The sequence below is a fragment of the Lemur catta genome, chromosome 18, assembly GCF_020740605.2.
Source record: "Lemur catta isolate mLemCat1 chromosome 18, mLemCat1.pri, whole genome shotgun sequence".
NCBI classification, from domain to species: Eukaryota; Metazoa; Chordata; class Mammalia; order Primates; family Lemuridae; genus Lemur; species Lemur catta.
Window position 1 is genome coordinate 36180408 of NC_059145.1, and position 19376 is coordinate 36199783.

Here is a 19376-nt window from a genome sequence, read left to right on the forward strand (position 1 = left end):
AAAACTCCCTCCTTTCCAGTGTTAGTAGCAGATGTTAAAATAGGCAGTTGGGTGGGGGGAGGTTTGTTGGTTGGTTTGTTTTCGCCTTGGATCTGTTTCTCTGACTCGAAATAGTTTGTCATTTGTTGTTACCGTTTTGTTACTAATTCAACAGAAACCCTGGAGCATAAGGACATGGGACTTACAGGTGTGTACATGCTTCACTCTGAAATCACATTTAGCTTTTAAAGAAATGTTATTTAGCTTGCTAGGGGGCCTGTGATAATGCAACCTCCACCTTTCTTTGATTTCTAGGCTTAGAACAAGCTCCAAAATCAGATTCACATTCTCCCCCTCAAAGTGGCCACTTTCTCAGTAAAATGTTTTAATGAAGTAAAGAGCACAGAAAGCCATTTCTCCCTCTCTGTGTGCTAGTAGAGAGCAGGTTTAATCAGTGTCTGCCCCATCTGATTGCACTACTATAGGCTCTTAGAAGGCCACTCAGGAAAATACATATAAGAAAAATTGCTATAGCTCTGTGCTGGACAGGCTCACTGGGAAACTTCTGATTACCTAGCAATATGCACTTGTCCTTGGTTAACAAATGTCCTCACTTTTTAACACATATGCCTGGACTCAGCACTTTTCATTCCTAAACTCTACTGTCCTTTAATCCTCTTGACAACTAGCATATATTCAAGGGATCCTGAAGGTTGTATGTGGCAATGTTCGGGAAATGTGAACTGTGGTGCCACCATCCATTTCCCGGACAGGGATGAGGGTCTTTGGGTGGCCACCAGTGAAAGGTCAGGCTTGGGTTTCCGAGAAGGCTGACCCAAATTCCAGGGACAAGCATTTCAGCAGAGTTACCACATTCCCTGCATGCTGCCAGGATCGTGCCGGTTACCCCCTACTCATAAAACAAATCTATCATTTATGGCCCAAGAAAAGGGAAGAGAACCTTGTTATTGATTGAGCCCTTACTATGTGTAAGGCACTATGCTAGTTAATTTGCCCACATTTTTTCAAGGTAGGCAAATTTCTCAATTTCTACAAGCCTGGGAAGTTATTACTAACCCTATTTTTTTCAGATGAGAAAGCAGATCTAGAGAAGTTAAATCACTTCTCCCAAGGTGCCAGCCATCAGGCAGTGCCTTGACTTTCTGATTTAGAATTCTCAGATGTTGAGTGTCATAAAGCTGTCGGTGAGATACTGCTTTAACATATCATGCATGGCAAATAAGGAAAAAGGAAGAACATTCTTTCCAAGAAATATTGCTCAAGAATATCACCCCAAAGAGAATCTATATGATTTTTTCTGCAACAAAAACACAAAGAAAAAGAATTAGACTCGGCATCTTCTCGTCTCAGACTATCCTAACCCCATCCACTCCCCAAGGCCCAGTTCTGTTCCTGCCTCTATAATGGCTTCTCTGAGAGCTCTTCAGCTGGACACTCAGCCCTGGATGTCAGCACCATTTGTCTGGCACTTACTGTATATGGCTTTATATTGCTAGTTTCCCCTCTTTCAATTTCCCTTCCCAAGTCCTAGTTACCTGATGGAAAATTTTTTTATAGATAGTAACAAAACTGAAAGAATTCTTTCTTTGTTTTAGATAAAAAAAAATCTACAATACTTGTTTGTTAAATAAAGGGATGTGTTTTTAAGTTACTAGGCCATGACACACAAAATGCCACTTTTTATTATACTTTTGAATGGCTTTATGACATAGACCTCAGGGTGCATAAAGGTTTGTTTTGCATATATTATTTTCCTTTTAAATTATATGGATATATACCTGATGGAAATTTTAATGAGCAGAGAAATGGTAAGAACAGGAAAAAAAGTTAAAATCCTGAACGTTCCACAGATTGGATTATCAGGTGCTGAGATATCCAGAGTTGACTCTACTCCAGCGAAAGCACTGTGACCTCATTGGCCCCACCTGCAGAGGAGGGGAAGCCAGAAACAGGTGTTCCCAAGTGCAGTCCTGTGGGAGTGAAAGTACTGAGCTACTCAGCACTTAAGGGGAGGAGACAAGGAAGCCTGTGGCCAGCTCCACGGCAAGGCAAGCTCTGGTCACAAAATTAAGACTTAGATCAATCATGAGTATCTTTCAAAAATAGTTCCCTAAGTTCTTATGCCATCTAATAAAATTTATGGACATCAGAATTTTTATGTATTTCTCCTTTCTTCCTTCACAGCCCAGTTTCATTATCTTGCTAGCACAAAACTATCTTTCATACTTTGGTGAAACATCCACCATGAAAGCCGATAGTGGAGTAGATCAGGTAAAATGCATAATACCTGGGAATGGCCCTCCAGACCACCCTCAGAATACTGGCATTTGTTTGTGGGTTTTCCTAAGTGATTCCTTGGAAGCGAATGGGCTGAGATCCCGGATGAGTCCATGGATAGTAAGGCAAAGCAATTTTGTGGAATGGGTACAGTGGTGGTCAGTGCTGGCTCTGCTTCTACGGAGACAGGCTCCGTCATTTCACACACTGGACACCTGTTTCCCCCTAAATAAAACAAGGGTAAACATCCCTGCCCTGTCATGGATTGAGTTAAAAGAGAAAATACATATGGACATCCTATATAAAGTGTTAATGCTTCTATAGCAGGGAGTGTATTAAAGATCAAAGTACCAAAAACATGGTGCTTTGGTCATCAGGGCAGAGTTCTGATATAGTTTATCAGTGCTCTCACCCTGGAAATACAGGTCCAAGATTGCTTTGTCTATACAAAATGGAACTGCCTAACGTGTTAATGGTGTAAACATTGGCTTCTATTATTTTCCATACTCCTGTAAATACTTTTTCAGAGAATCACAATGACTTTTAATAAACCTACCATGGATGTGAAAAACAAACTGAACTGCCTAAATATTTGCTGGAAGAAATGCTACTGAGTCCTCAAATGTTTGTTATTTTTTTGGTTTAAAATTAAAAGTAAAATATTTTAGTGCACCATACATCTGATGGTGATGGTTTCAAATACAACTGGATTCAAAAACTGGGTAGAAGATGAAAAGAAAGCTAGATGCTTTCCTCTTAGCTTTTAAAATCCCATTTTCTCCTCATCTGCATCTTGGGGGACAGATGACCCCAAAGCAGAAGGCAATAGAAAGGCAGCCGAGAAGGCCATGCCATGAGATCACGCCATTGGCAGTTTGCTGCGCTCACTCAGTCGGAGTGGGTCTAACGGATGTGGGCCTGCTAGGGCCTGAAAGTTTGTGTCGCCCTCAAAATTCTTATGTTGAAACTTAATCCCCAGGGCAGTGGTGTTGGGAGGGTGGGCATCTGGACGGTGATTAAGTCATGAGGGCTCCACCTTCACAAATGAGATTAGTGCCTTTAAAAAAAGAGGCTTGGGGGAGCCTGTTTGTCCCTTCTGCCATGCAAGGACGCAGAAAGAAGGCACCATCTGTGAGGCAGAGGGCCCTCACCAGACACTGACTCTGCTGGCACCATGATCCTGGTTCCAGCCTCCAGAACTGTGAGCTATAAATTCATGCTGTTTATAATAGTCTAAGGTATTTTGTTATAGCAGCCCTAATGGACAAAGACAGGGCCTAACTCATATTTTCATAAAAGGTGAGTTCCCTTTTGTTTTACAGTGTTAATATCTTGACCCTCCACCAGACTTAAGAATGACATAAATTCATTGGCTTTGCCTCTTAAACCTATTTTGCACTACTAGTCTCCAGTTTTAAAGGACAAAATCCAAAAGACTGTTCCTTTTTTATGGTCAATGACACATTTTAAAAAGATCTTTCTTCTCACATCAGAAAAGATTTATGCTATTGAAACTTTAAAAGTCATCTGACTTCTTTGAGGGAAGAAAAGACTTCTTGCTCATTCTGAAAAGGCACAGCAAAATATGACATTAAATTACCTGTCAGATTAATTAAACTGATGTATCTCTAACAATAACAAACTACAAGGCTCTATTTCCTTGGTGTGATATACTTTTCAAAAGATCTTAGCTGCTTTCTACAGATGGTCTACCTCAATACTCAGGGACTCACTAAAGAGTCTAGGAATTTCATTCACATATATTCTGTTAGTCTAAAGTGTGGATGGGCATTTTTTTCTCCTAATCTTCAGTTTTCAGTAGATCATTTCAAATGCAAGAATCTATAGAAAACAGAAAATGCTTATACGGTCATGTTTCACCTGAATAATAATATTTCCATTACCTTCACTAAACCAGAAGGCAATTTAGCTTAAAAACAGATAAATAGAAAGTATGTTCTCATGTGTTTCATTATTGAAGAATGAAAGGCCATCAGTGAAAAACAAAGATAGGAAAGAGGTCACCAAAAAAGAAAACAAAAACCTTTCCATATGAAAGCATCCATTAAGTCATCAATACTTGGGAAATATACAATTTTTAAACATTTACAAATAAAAAGCCACAATTTCTTCCTAACATCCCTTAAAACTAAGTTACATCTATCACCAAACAGTCCCACTTAGATTGTTTTCTAGCATTAAATATTACATGAATACATGGCCTTTAAAATACTCTTCAAAAACATGAACGAAGACTTAGAAGTGTTTGAAACGTTAAAGAAATATTAACAAGTAACTTTTCAAAACTAGATAGCTCTTTTAAGAAGTAATTTTGACAGTTTTTACTGCTGGAAGATTGCATATAAAAATAACGCTACTGTATTTTTCATATAATTTTACCCAGAAAGACATTTATGTTGTATGATATATTTAATGCCATATCTTTTTCTTTCAATTTTTTTTGCTTGTACTTATCAGTGATATAAATAAAATAAAATTACGAATATACAGAACATACAAAATGAAATTCTATTTGGTTCACATTTTAACATTACCTTTCTACACCATCTGCCTCTGGGTTTTCCATAAGAAATCTTTTGATTTATAAATCTTCATCTTTGCCAAGAGACAGTTTCTAGAGCTTCAGAAAGTTGTCATGCTAATACAATCACAAAATAAAACGGCAAGGAGCAGCTTAGGAAGACACAGGAGAGTGGGTATTTTATTACATTTCTGTACCAGATCATTATTTCTAGGAGGTAATTCATAAATTTTTAATCCTTCTAGTGTTCGTGAGCAATGTTGTAAAAAGGGCCACTCCTGACCTAGTTCAACCTCTTTTATCACAATAGTGGCAAGAATATTTTTGTGCAGGAGAAATTGGTTATTCTATTATCTTTTAGGCTAAGGCTTATTAAATGACAAAGCATAATTTATGCCCTTCTCTTTGGATAATGAATATTGAGATCTACTTCAAGGCCAGTACAGGTAATATTCCTTAAATTCAAGGCTGCAGGCAACATACAGATGAGTGAATGGTTTTTCATATTGTGACAGTTAATATCCATTAAATTATAGCATTTCAGTAATTCAGAGTGATGGTTAATGTATCCTGTTTAACATTAATTTCTGTAAGTGCAATTGAGCAAGAAAAGATAGAATTTTTCACTACTTGAGCCCTCATGATAAATGAATTCAAGCTTACCAAAATAACATAAATGGAGTCTAGTATCTAGACTATGTTTATTATTCCACAAATCTTATAATGAATGCTTTACACAAGAATCTTATGTTAGTTTTGCCTCAAGTAGACCACATGTTGGAGACATAAATTAAGAAATTATGCAATTGAAAAAATAGAAAGCAATTGAACCGTTTAACTGTGTAACACTGTGGTTTTGCCTCAAAATGGGAGGATACAGTAAAGATAAGTAATTCATTCTTATAGGTGTTTCTGAGCAAATTCAATCCATAGGAGTTCATCAGCTTATCAATATGCCCTGGTCACTGGCAATCAAATTTCAGATCCAAGAAAACTAAAATTAATTAAATGAATTAAAGGCATATGTAAAAATAATTCTGACATTAATTTTTCCAGATAAATAAATATTAGTCAGTGAGTAATGGCAATGTGAGACTAGAAGCACCCTAGAACCAAAACTGGGGAGATACAGAAAAGAATCCACAGGCAAAGAGTTTATAGGTTCTGTTATCAGCACTTCCTATCAACAAAGAAGCTTGCAGTTTTCAGAATTAATACAGCAGATGGATGCCTTTAATCAAACTCTTCTTATTTTGTGGGCTTAAGAAATACGTGTATTTTAATATGCCTGAGGGGAAAAGGTAGGCAGGATCAAAGGAACTCTGCGAGTATCTGTGGAACTCTCATGGAAAAGTGCATTTTAAATGACAGCCTTCCATTTTTGCTGAGCAGATTACTTCATGATGCAATTGCAAAATCAATTGCCTAAATGGTATATACAAAAACATTTTTGGTCTTTAGCCACTTTGTGACTCTGCAAATTTGTGCCTATAACTGATTGTAAATGTAGAACTATGACTGGAGTTCTTTTAAAATCTTGACTTATTGTCAAAGCACTAAGCAATGTGTTCTGGTAAATCATATGTTTGATTTTAATTCTACTTCAGAAGACTGAAGTTTTATTGCTGACTTTCTAAACAATCTGGAACAGTATAATTAATCAAGATAGGCTACACTGAGGTAACAGAGACCCCAAAGTACATAATTACTCAATCCCACCAGGGTCTACTTCTCATTCACGTAACAGTCTGAGACAGAAACCCCTGGTCAGCAAGCAGGTCTCCTCTGTGTGTGATTCAGGGTCCAAGTTCTTTCCATCCTGTGGTTCTGACATTCCTTAGTGGCCTCACCATTGCCTGCACCCAGTCAACAGAAAGATAAGACAGTTGGGGGCGGGCAATGTGCTCCTCAAAGCCTGGACCTGGAGATGGCACAAAGCACTTCCGCTAACATTCCACTGACCAGAAATGGGGCACAGAGCCTTACCTAACCCAAAGGAGCTTGGGAAGTGAAGCCTAGCTGTGTGCCCAATGCAATGGGAAAAAAATAAAAGGATTATTGGTGAACCTCAAACAATCTCTGTCATAGGCAAGTCAACTAATCTTGTGCCTCTGGGCTCCTTCATTCACAAATGGGTAACCATTATTAACATCAATAGCAATCCTGAGAGCCTGTGAATATACATACCTATGAAGCACTTTGAGTTCCATGGATAAGCAGTGTATCAGCTGACTAAATTGCTGTTGTTTATATCATTGCAAGCTATTGCTATTTGAAACATTACATGGGGTTAAGTAACAGTAAAAAAAAAAAGTAAAACTTTCTACCTAAGAACATTATCAAGAACACTATGTTATATGCAACCTTGCCTGGCAATAAAGAGATGAACTAAATGGCATTCTAGTCCCATGTTCTTATATTCAAGTTACATTACTCCACATAGAACAGCAGTTTCTTTCTTTCTGTTGAAAGCATGAGTATTTCCGCTCTAAAACTGACAGACTAATCTAGTTCACATATCAAAAATGTAATTCTAGAAAACATCTAGCACCTTTAAAAATACTTTTATAAAGTATCATTTTAAAAATACAAAAATCAGGCCGGGCACGGTGGCTCATGCCTGTAATCCTAGCACTCTGGGAGGCCGAGGTGGGTGGATCATTTGAGCTCAGGAGTTCGAGACCAGCCTGAGCAAGAGCAAGACCCCGTCTCTACTAAAAATAGAAAGAAATTAGCTGGACAACTAAAAATATATAGGAAAAATTAGCTGGGCATGGTGGCACATGCCTGTAGTCCCAGCTACTCCGGAGGCTGAGGCAGGATTGCTTGAGCCCAGGAGTTTGAGGTTACTGTGAGCTAGGCTGATGCCACAGCACTCTAGCCTGGGCAACAGAGTGAGACTCTGTCTCAAAAAAAAAATACAAAAGTCGGAGGCCTTTTTGGAGAAACTGAAGGAAAGAATTACTATCCTGAGTAACTGGTAAGGAGCAGGTAATAAATTTTATAGTAAGTCCACAACCTTTTGGATATCAATCATGTAAAATAAATACTGGTAGTGAAACAGCAGCATCAGGATAACAAGTTTCACTCATGTGTACCCAGTGTAATTTAAGAGTATGCCAGGCAGAATGGTAGCAAGATACATGATCTACCTGGAAGCCAAGGCTAGAAGATGCTAATCCCAACTCAGCAGATGAATCATCATATGACCTTGGGAAAATTAACTAGCTTTGGTTTTTCTGCCTATAAAGGCAAACAGTAATAAGCAGACACTTCTAGAATAAATCTTAAAAATCTGAGACAGAGAGAGACAGAGAGAGAGAAAGGGAGGATGGGGAGAGGAAGAAGAGGGGAGAGAAGAGGGAGAGACAGAGAGGAACAAAAAAAAACAGACATGGGGGAAGTTGCAAGATTGAAAAGATGCTGAATGATCGTTCTGAACTATACTAAAAGAAACATTGATATGTTTGCTTCATGAAGCATAAAGCCTAAGTCAAAATATATTAATACAAGCAAATCAGGTACCATTATATGTTTAGCATTCATGACAAACAAATACTTTGTTAGAGATGAAGTTGAAACCACCATCCCTTCTCTCAGATTTATAAAAATAGATAAAGAAAGAATACCCTAACATTCCAATTTATTCCAGAGATGCATATATTAAGCCTTGCCTCTGTGCCAGACATGGTTCCTGCCTTCATCAAACTGATGAGCCAGACCAAACATAAGTAAATGAAATAATTACAACTGGCAGATAAGTACTACGAAGAAAGTAAGGAATGAACCATAAGGATATCTGAGGGATATCAAAGGGAACAGTGTTCCCCAAAAGGGGAACAGCAATACAAAGGACCTGAGACAAGAATCATTTGGCACTGCTAAACAAAGTTTATGGGAGGCCATTGCTTTGGACTAACATTCTTCACCAGGCCCCAGCAGACCAGACCAAACTAGAATGAAGTCACTTGTGCTAAGTGACATTATCAAACTGAATTCTGAAACAGGCCAGTTTTCTAAAATTAGGAGATTCACAGCAACCAATCAGAAGGGGCCTCGTTTACCTGAGCTGGCATGACAAGGAAGTTCCTCTGTTTTAATCCTAAAGTAAGTAACTCTGAAACTACCATTTGCCTTTTGTTCCCTATATCTGCTTTCTTCAGCTCTTCTCTGCCTATAAAGCCAACCTCCTCTGCTCAGCCCATTGGAACACTCATTCTGTTTTATAGATTCTAGAATTGCAAATGAAAGCCAATTAGATCTTTAAACTAAATTTTTTGTAATTTTGTCTTTTGACAGCACATGTACAGGGACAGTAAGGTTAGTGGACTAGGGTGGAATAAGTGACAGGACAATTCATAGAAAATGAGATGGAAAGATAGCAGGAGTGCAGATCAAGGGGTGTCTCCTAGGCCGTGGTAAGGGCTTTATGCTGGAGAAATGGAAAGTCTGTGACTAGCTGACAAGTTACACAGCACGTAGATCTGGAACTAAAAGACTGATTGCCTGACTTGAATTCCACTAACCTTTCCCTTGGATCCCATGATTTTAAATGCCAAGTTTTATTTTTTACCACAAAGCCACTCAGAGTGAGGGAGAGAAGAGGTTGGACTGATTGGGTTTTTAGGTTTTCATTTTTTTAATTATTTTTATTTTTAAAAATTGACATACATGGAATACAAATCAAAAGTAACTGAAAGGCTGGGTATGGTGGTTCAAGCCTGTAATCCTAGCCCTCTGGGAGGCCAAAGCAGGAGGATCACTTGAGCTCCGGAGCTCAAGACCAGCCTGAGCAATAGCCAGACCCCTGTCTCTACCAAAAATAGAAAAAATTAGCCAAGACTATGCCTGTAGTCCCAGCTACTGGGGAGGCTGAGGCAGGAGGATTGCTTGAGCCCAGGAGTTTGAGGTTGCAGTGAGCTATGGTGACACCATTGCACTCTACCCAGGGTGACAGAGTGAGACTTAGTCTCAAAAAAGGGGGGGGGGGGCACTGAAGGTTTCTGAGTGTAAAGAAAGCCTCCTTCCTACTTCTCATCCCAGCCACCAGTTCACTTCCCTTCCCACTAGTTTTCTGTGTGGCCTTGAAGGAGCTGGGTTTCAAGATGACATTCAATTACTGATCTTTACTGAAAGTCAGAGGGGACCTAATAGATGAAGATGTCATCTCTCCCCTCTCAGAGTCTATTGTCTAAAGACACAAAAAGTCTTAAGGTTTGATTCACAAACATAAGGCAAAATAAGGCCTCAAGATAAATGAGGATGGGCTGGGTGGAGGCGCTCATCCCTATAATCCTAGCACTCTGGGAGGCCAAGGCAGGAAGATCACTTGAGCTTGCTCAGGAGTTCGAGACCAGCCTGAGCAAGAGTGAGACCCCATTTAAAAAGTTAGCCAGGTATGCTGGCCTGAGCCTGTAATCCCAGCTACTGGAGAGGCTGAGGCAGGAGGATCACTTGAGCCCCAGGGGTTTGAGGTTACATTGAGCTATGATGACGCCACTGCAGTATACCTGGGGTGACAAAGCGAGATTCTGTCTCAAAAAAAGAAAAAAGAAAAAAGAAATAGATAAACAAGGATAATTTTCAATTCTAAAATTGAAATTTACATTGTCTTTAAAATATCTTAAGAACTGCAGAGGGCATAAGAGTCAACATGTTTGGGGGCATGCAAACATGCATATTCCAAATAGGAAAACGCCCGAAAATAGCTTGGTGTTCTTCCCTAGTCTAGCCCTACTCACTCAAAAACAGTAAATTAGTGGAAAATGTCTTAGATTATTTTAGAAAATTTATGTAAGAAAAAATGAAATTATGTTTCAGGTGTGTCCTTTGAATTTTGTACCAAGTGAATGTGTTATTTACAAATACACATATATATTTTTTTAGCTGGGTGTGGTGGTGTACGCCTGTAGTCCCAGCTACTCTGGAGGCTGAGGCAGAAGGATCACTTGAGCCCAGGAGTTTGTGGTTGCTGTGATCACGCCACTGCACTCTACCCAGGGTGACAGAGTGAGACTTTGTCTCAAAAACAAACAAAAAAACAAATACATATATATTTGTTAAATTAGTTTCTAGATTTTCACTTTTTTTTTTTTTTTTTTTGAGACAGAGTCTCACTGTGTTGCTCAGGTGATTGCGGTGGCATCAGCCTAGCTCACAGCAACCTCAAGCTCATGGGCTCAAGCAATCCTTCTGCCTCAGCCTCCCGAGTAGCTGGGACTATAGGCATGCGCCACTATGCCCAGCTAATTTTTTGTTTCTATTTTTAGTTGCCCAGCTAATTTTTTTTCCATTTTTGGTAGAGACAGGGCCTCACTCTTGCTTAGGCTGGTCTCAAACTCCTGAGCTCAAGCAATCCTCCCACCTTGGCCTCTCAGAGTGCTAGGCTTACAGGTGTGAGCCACCGCACCCGTTCAGGTTATAGATTTTTAAAACAGACTGAAGGTAGGTGGAGGGGAATAAGGCTCCTGCCTCCAGTCACTGGAAGAAAGGCAGCTGGGGCGTGGAAGAAGAAAGGATTCCAGGGCAGAAGGCAGCAGTCCCAGGATTCTAATACTGAATCCCCCTGACTAGTGTGGAACTCTGACCCAGTGATTTCTCACCCCAGGTCTCAATTAAATCATCTGTCAAATGAGGATGACCACATCTTCTCTACCTCACTGGGCTGTGAGATGAACCAGAGACCATACCTTTTTTCCCTGATGACCTTCTACTCATCCCTGGAGCATCAATTCAAATGTCACCTCCTCCATGAAGCCTTTCTAGACTTTCCCAGTCATACACAGTTAGTGGCTCTATCCTCTGGGTTTAAAAGAGAAATGTCTGTAGCATCCTCCCTGTTTCCTTGCATTGTCCTATTTCTTTCAGTTTCTCCCAGAGACAGGAAGATCATAGAGTGAGTAGCTCCCAAGGGGCCACCAGTTCACAATTAGCCACTCAATAAATACTTCCGTAATGAAGGATGAACGAATGATACCGTTTCTTGGCCCACATTTGTATGTGCTTTTTACAGGATTCTACAAAGACTGTAAATTTCTCTTTCCAGTAACAAATGGTCCTGGGATATAAAATCATACGCAACAATTCAAATATTTGGTGTTATTTTGATGAAACATGGTGGGTTTTATTTGTTTGTTCATTTTTTTCATTTTGAGGGGGGATTCTCCCTATGTTGCCCAGGCTGGCCTCAAACTTCTGGTCTCGAGCAATCCTCCCACCTCCACCTTAGCCTCCTGAGTAGCTGGGACCACAGGCGCATACCACCCCGCCAGGAGTGGGTGTCTTTTTAGTAAAAGAAAACGTTGCTTTTTGAAAAGTCTAGGGGGATAGACCTCCCTATAGTCTCCACGACTTGTTTTGCTTTTTAGCTAGTACCTGGCTTTTAAATGCCTTAAAATGCTCAACAGATGTTTGCTACAGGAATGAATGATGTATTTCACGCTTTAAATAATGCAAGACAAACTGAAGCCTTCATGAGTTCTTCCCAGGACTGGACATAAATCTCTATGTGGGATCCAGATGAGGAAAACAAGCAGCAAACGTGGATGGCAAGACATTCCTGAGTGGCTCCAAGCGGGTTAGTTTGTAAAGTTTTCTTTCAGAAATCACCAAATTGTTAACGGTGATGATGTAGAGATATCTGGCATCTGGGGTAATTTTCGGGGTTTCCCCCACACTGGCTTTTCTGTGTTTTCTAAACCACCGTGGGTCCCTGAATTTCCAAAGCGATGTCTTCGTTCTATGGCTCCAGGTCCTCTCGGCGCGAGCGCGAGTCAGGCACCGCGTCGGTCTCCAGCCTTCGCCTGGCAGGAGCTCGGAAAACGAGCAGGCAGCCCCAATCCCGGCACCCGGACGTTTAAGCTCGCGGAGAGGAAGAACCAGAATTCCGGCCTGTAGCTAGGCCGCGCAGCCGCGGACGCCGCCCGGAGAGAGCTGAGCCGATAGAACCTGACGATGCCGGAACCCGGCGCCTGGGGCGTACGCGCGGCGGAGCAGAATAGCTGCCGTACCACACCGCCGCGGAACCCGGAGGAGAGGAGGAAGTCGACGGGACTGACGCGGCTGGGGGAACTTTGCCTCGATGGCACTTTCCTGTCCGTGACTCCGCCCCCGCCAGAGGGGCTCGGCTCCGGGATTCAAGATGGAGTCGCTGAGTAGAGCTGGGCAGGAGATGAGCCTAGCGGCCCTGAAGCAACATGACCCCTACATCACCAGCATCGCAGACCTCACGGGCCAGGTCGCTCTGTACACCTTCTGCCCCAAGGCCAACCAGTGGGTGAGTGCGGCCTGGCCGCTGAGGACGCCCGCCCGGCTGCCGCCGCCTCTTAAAGGGGCCACGCGGGCTGCCTAGGGTTGGGGGGAGAAGCAGGAGGCCGGGGACTGGCGAAGAACCTGGCTGGAGCTGAGGGAAGTCGGGGCGCCCGGGATTGGGGAATAGAAATGAGAGAAGTAGGCCCGCGACATCCCAGGGAAAAGCTGGTGGAGGAGAGAATTGCAGCTGGATCAGTCCCTCGGGGTCGGGTCTGGGGACGTGGGCGACCTGCCTTCTTTGCTGATGCGTTGGAGAATATGAGACCGATAGGGTCAGAAAGGTACCTGAAAGCTTGTGTTTGAGGCTTTGAGGATTGTTAGATAAATTGCATATACATGATCTACCAAATAAACACTCCTCTCCCCCCAACGTACATAAATGAGAGCCCTCTTCGCAGAGGTCATTTGGATTTAAAGCTTGAAATCCCATTAGTTTCAGTTCTTGGAAGAGAGGGGGTTGGGTGGGGCCAGCTTTAATCGAACTACACTGTTCTTCCAGAGTTTTATAAAAGATTTAAAGGCACTCAGGAAAAGGGCTACTATGTTAATTGGATTCCCTGGAGACCTTTTATAGGAAAGAGAGACCCTATAAATGTGTTTTTTTCCACCTATGATGCTGGTGATGTCATCTCTGAATGTTCCCATCAGACTAAGTACCTTTTGGCTTTTGTGCACGGGAGGGTGTCTGAAAAGTTACATTCAGTCTCTTCTCTGACTGTTCAGCCCCTTCTTGAAGCCTCATTAGTTGTTTAAATAACATAATTTCCCATTTTCTTGCAAGTGACTCTTCCTAATTAACTTGTCTAGTTACACCCTTTACACTTAGAAAATAATCTGTAAATGTTTGTTGGGTTGAATTTACCAATGACGGGGATTCACATTTCAATAAGAAATGAAATCTTTAACAAAATTCTTAAAGATTATTGATATGTCCTGTACAGTATAAGCCACATGCATAGATTATACTTATCAGTAATTTTGTGACAATCATTTGGCATTTATAAACAGTTAATTCAGATGAGAGTTTTCATAATCGTCTTATCTTTCCTTCACCTGGAAGAGAAGGAAGTATGGGAAGCCACAAAGAGTAAAATTATAGATTGTTTTATAAATGTAGCCATTTTAGACGTTGACTTGGTTTGAAATTTTCTGATTCATTTTTCTTTTCTTAGTCTATATATAAATTTGTGAAATATGGATTTAAAATTTTTAAATTATAGAGTTCTATTTTAAATATGAAATACAAGTTTAATAACTTGTTGAAAAATAAAATGAGCTGCTATTGTTTATTTGGATAATGGCACATAGAGCATAACCAAATTCTTTTCTCTCCATTATTTTACAGTGAGTTGTAATTTTGCAGTTATAATGTTTTTTGGGGGGCAAATTTTCTTTTACTGTGAGACATTTGATTACCAATTTCTTATACTAATAACTTAACAGTTTAAAGCCAAGAAAAAGCTTCTGAATCCTGAGGAAGGAAAAGTTTCACAATTTTTTCACAATGATACTTAAGCTAGAGGAATACCTGTGGAAGAAATCAAGATGATAAATTTTTTAAATTTTTTTATCCCAACAAGTTCAATTTGATATGACTAACATTTAAAGTTTTAATAGTTTGTGGATTACAGTAAAATATTTAGGTCCAGTCTAGGCTGTGAACTGCAGACTGATAAAGTTATTTATTTTTCCAAAAACATTGTAACTATGTTTAAAACCTAAATACACTCTTGTAACAGCAAATGAAAGATGATAATAAGTTGTACTTTCCTAATCAAAACATTTTCACTTTAAACTAAAAATTTTTTTTTTTTTTTTTTTTTTTTTTTGAGACAGAGTCTCGCTTTGTTGCCCGGGCTACAGTGAGTGCCGTGGTGTCAGCCTAGCTCACAGCAACTGCAAACTCTTGGGCTTCAGCGATCCTACTGCCTCAGCCTCCCAAGTAGCTGGGACTACAGGCATGTGCCACCATGCCTGGCTAATTTTTTCTATGTATATTTTAGTTGGCCAGATAATTTCTTTCTATTTTTTTAGTAGACACGGGATCTCGCTCTTGCTCAGGCTGGTCTCGAACTCCTGACCTTGAGCAATCCACCTGCCTCAGCCTCCCAGAGTGCTAGGATTACAGGCGTGAGCCACCGCACCCGGCCTAAACTAAAAAATATTTTAAATTATTTGTAAGACCTGTAATAATTACACTAAGGCAGAATATAGTTTCAGTAGTTATGATTCTTCATCAAGGTCTAAAAATAATAAACTAATTGTATTGAATAGTAGTACTTAACTAACCACAAAATTTGCTACATATGAAAATATCAAAATCCCCAAGTGGTGAAACAAAGTATCCTATTAGAAAATTTCCTTTTTCTTTTTTATTAGCATTGATAAACATTAACATTGATAAAAAAAAAGTGAAGAAATTGCTATACACAAGACCTTGGCTTTAAAATTAATAAATCTAGCTAAAATATTTTAGCTTTAAAAAGTGAAAGCTAATTCTATGATTTTCTCCTTTACTAATTAAAAAAGAAAAACATGGCAGACATAGGTTGCTGGATTGAACATTGCACATGCTTATGTATGCATCAGTAGCATTGAAAAGATACATAAGAAACTGGTGACAGCAATTAGTGGAATGAGAATAAGACCTACTTTACCTGTTAAATTTTATAATAAATAAAACAAGTTGATCTTAGACATGAAGCATTTTCTCTCTATTGGGACTGTTTGGGCTTGGATTATGGGGAAAAAACTAATTGACTTATTGTCTATTATAGGAGAAGACTGATATAGAAGGGACCTTATTTGTATATCGAAGGTAAGTTTTTAAAATACATATATTTATTTTTTAAAAATCTAATGGTGAATGATGTCAGTGGTTCAGTTCTGTTGTACATTTGTCTTTGGAACCTTCCCACTTGTCCCCCTTCAAGTTTTCATCTATCCCTAGCTGTGAGATCCTAACCACATTCATTATTTCTCTTCTCTGAGCCTGCCTGTGATTGAAAGTAAAAAGAACTCAAATTTATTTAGGAGCCTAGCATAACTGACTCAAAATAGAAAATGTTTTCTTGTAATGAATCAGTCTAAAATAGATGCCTGCCTACCCCCCCATATTAAAAAAAAGACATATATTTGGGGAAAAGTTAATGCATAAACTAGCTATATAAAATAATGTAGTTGAGAGGCCAGTCCCTCTGTTCTGTGGTTACTAAATGAGAGCTATATAAAATAATGTAGCTGAGAGGTTGGTCCCTCTGCTCGGTAGTTGCTAAATGAAAGGTTTTTTTTTTTATGACTGGTTCTGTCCCCTTTCTATCCCTCCAAAAATGTTCTGGATTATGTACAGTATCTTTAGTAATATGTATTTTTAGTTTATTTGAGAGTTTTTTTAAAAGCCTGGATTATTCATAATTGTACATTTTTTATTTTCAACTACTCTGAGAATTAATTATCTTAAAATGTGATTGGTTTGCAAATTACAACTTTGTTTTGTTAGACAACTTTTAGGGCCTGAAGGCAACTGACAAGTTGTGATAGTCATGGGCTACTTGTTGTCCTGGATCCCTCTAAGGTCTTGCTTTGTTGGGGATGGATTCCTTCCCTTGTTTTCTAAAGCTTAGAAAGTCTGCAGGGGTTATTACTGACATCTGGTCTTTCCCATTTTCTTGTATTCAGTTATCTTTAAGGGTCACCTTTCTCCATGAATGCTACTTTAAATTAATTTTGTCAAATATTCCTCTAAATTTTGGTGTAAAGCTTTGAGATCCTGTCTAAACACAGTCATTTTTTCTTAAGTGTAATTCTTTGATATTTGTACACCAAGCTCTTCTTTTTTTTTTCTTTTTCTTGACACTTTGTTCCTGTTATTTATCTTTCTCCTTTTAAAAAAGGAATGGTCCTTATCTTTACCCTCTTCATTAGCAGTATAAATCTCTAGAAATTCTTTAACTGTTAATAGAACCTTGGTTTCTGTGATATTTGGAATTTGGCTTTACTGTTAAAGTATAGTACAGATCCACTGATGGTAGAATATGTGAGATTAAGTATAGTGAGTGGCTTGCTTTAATACAATTCATGGAGGCTTACATGGTATTGATTCTAATAAAAGAAGACACAAGAAACTCTTATTTGGGACATGCAATAATATTTTATATATCTTGGATAAAGTTATACCAGAATGTCAGGCTGTGACTTGGCAGAGATCACTTATAGAAGGACCCTGGATTTGGAGTCAGAAATGTAAAGCTAAATCCTAGTTAAATTATCTGTGTGACTTCAGGCATAGGCTTTAATCATTCTAAGCTTGTTTCCTAATCTGTAGAATAGAGTTCTGTTATCTCCCCATGTATATCACAGAGAAACAAACAAGAAATTGTGAAGTGTTAGATACATATGAGGAGTGTCTAAAGGATCATGTACTGAATCCCGCCCCCCATAGGGGAACCAAGGATATTTCTTATTATTAGACTTAAGGCATTTTCCATCTACTCAGGAAAACTATGTAAAGACCTATTTGGTGCAAGAAAAATCATTGTTGCAATGGTAGGCAGTCATTATAGCCAATCCTGCACCACATTTAAAATAAATGAATGATATTTCACTCAGCAGCTGTGTGTCTATCTTAGGATATATCTGTGAAAACAAATAAGACAAAAATCCCTATTTGCGTGACACTTACATTCTAGTGAGGGGGAGTGACAATAAATATTAAAAATAAGTGGTATGGGTAAAGAGAGGAGGGTTAGAGATTATTGAGCTTGGGAGCAAGTTGAGAGCATTAAAAAGGGTGCTTTAGGTAGGCCTCATTGAGAAGGTGATGTTTGAGCAAAGGCTTGTAAGAGATGAGATAGCTTTGCAGATTCTGGGCAGTGGTCCAGGCAGAGGTCTTTAGGTAGAAGCACACCTACAGAGAAAGTGGCTAGGAGTCCCATGTGGCTGGAGCAGGGAGAGCAAGGGAAGGGGTGTAGGAGATGAAGTCAGGGAGAGCATATCAGGTAGGGCCTTGGTGGCCCTAGTGAGGACTTTGGCCTTTTACACTGAGCGACTGAGTTCGTGAAGACTTCTGAGCAGAAGAAGAGTATAATCTGACTTAAATTTTCTGTTTATGGTTTTAACTGCTAATAATATTGTTTAATGTACTAATGTGTTAATATTTGTTCTTTTTTGAAATAAAAATAAAGTACATCGTGGGTAACATTTCTGCAGATTAAATGGTAACTACAGGCCGGGCGTGGTGGCTCATGGCCTGTAATCCTAGCACTTTGGGAGGCCGAGGTGGGAGGATTGCTTGAGGCCTGGCGTGTGAGACCAACCTGAGCAAGAGCAAAAAAAAAATTGAAAAATTAGCCAGCCATGGTGACATGCATCTGTTGTCCCAGCTCCTAGGAAGGCTCAGGTAGGAGGATCTCTTGAGCCCAGGAATTTGAGGTTGCAGTGAGCTATGATGACGCCACTGCACTCTAGCTCAGGCAACAGAGTGAGACCCTGTCTCAAAAAAAAAAAAATTGTAACTACAGGTTTTGTTTTCTTCTATTAAATTTAAGGTCAGCTTCACCTTACCATGGTTTTACCATTGTGAATCGACTAAATATGCACAATCTAGTTGAACCAGTGAATAAAGATTTGGAATTTCAGCTCCATGAACCATTTCTTCTCTATAGAAATGCAAGCTGTGAGTATATCTGTTTAATTACAGTTAATATATTTCCATTTAAAATTGAGTGACTTTAGTTTCTATCAGTACATTATTTTTGGAGTTTCAAATTACAGTACAAAATATGGTCTATACTCTCTTTTATGATTATAAATGATTCTTTTAGATCAAACCTTTTAAACTGGGCTCTAAAGTTGAAAATATCCTTGTATATATAATTATGTTATTTTAGTTAACTATATTATTTTATTTAATGGCATTATATTTCTATTGTTTGTTTATGAAAATAAGTTTTACTCCCTTGTTTTTGTTGTAGCTCTGAACTATTGGCTACCCCTATCCCTAACAATAGAAATTAGTTTTGGAGACATAGGATGGGGACACATACTGATAATTCTTTCCACAAAGAAAGTACAATCTTTGCCCTGAATAGTGGGGTTTCTCAATCTGTTTATTTAGTTGGGTGTCTACTGGGTACTTTAATGGTAATGATACGATAACCTATATGGGGTAGGAAGGCAGTTAAAGCAACTGAGACTCAGAGATGTGTGACAGATATTTAATGAGTTAGGATTATAGCTCTTTTTCTGC

At 39.3% G+C, this 19376-nt stretch overlaps 1 protein-coding gene across 2 annotated transcripts in view; it reads left to right on the top strand.

Annotated features, from left to right (window-relative positions):
* Positions 1-12851: 12851 nt before the first annotated feature.
* The window catches only part of DCP1A (decapping mRNA 1A), a 50596-nt gene continuing 44071 nt past the window's right edge, over positions 12852-19376 (top strand). For both annotated transcript variants that reach the window (XM_045529983.1, XM_045529984.1), the window contains exons 1-3: positions 12852-13094; positions 15907-15947; positions 18676-18803. In XM_045529983.1, coding sequence (XP_045385939.1) covers positions 12960-13094; positions 15907-15947; positions 18676-18803 — 304 coding nt within the window. In that variant the 5' untranslated portion in view covers positions 12852-12959. The remainder of the gene's footprint in view (positions 13095-15906; positions 15948-18675; positions 18804-19376) is intronic.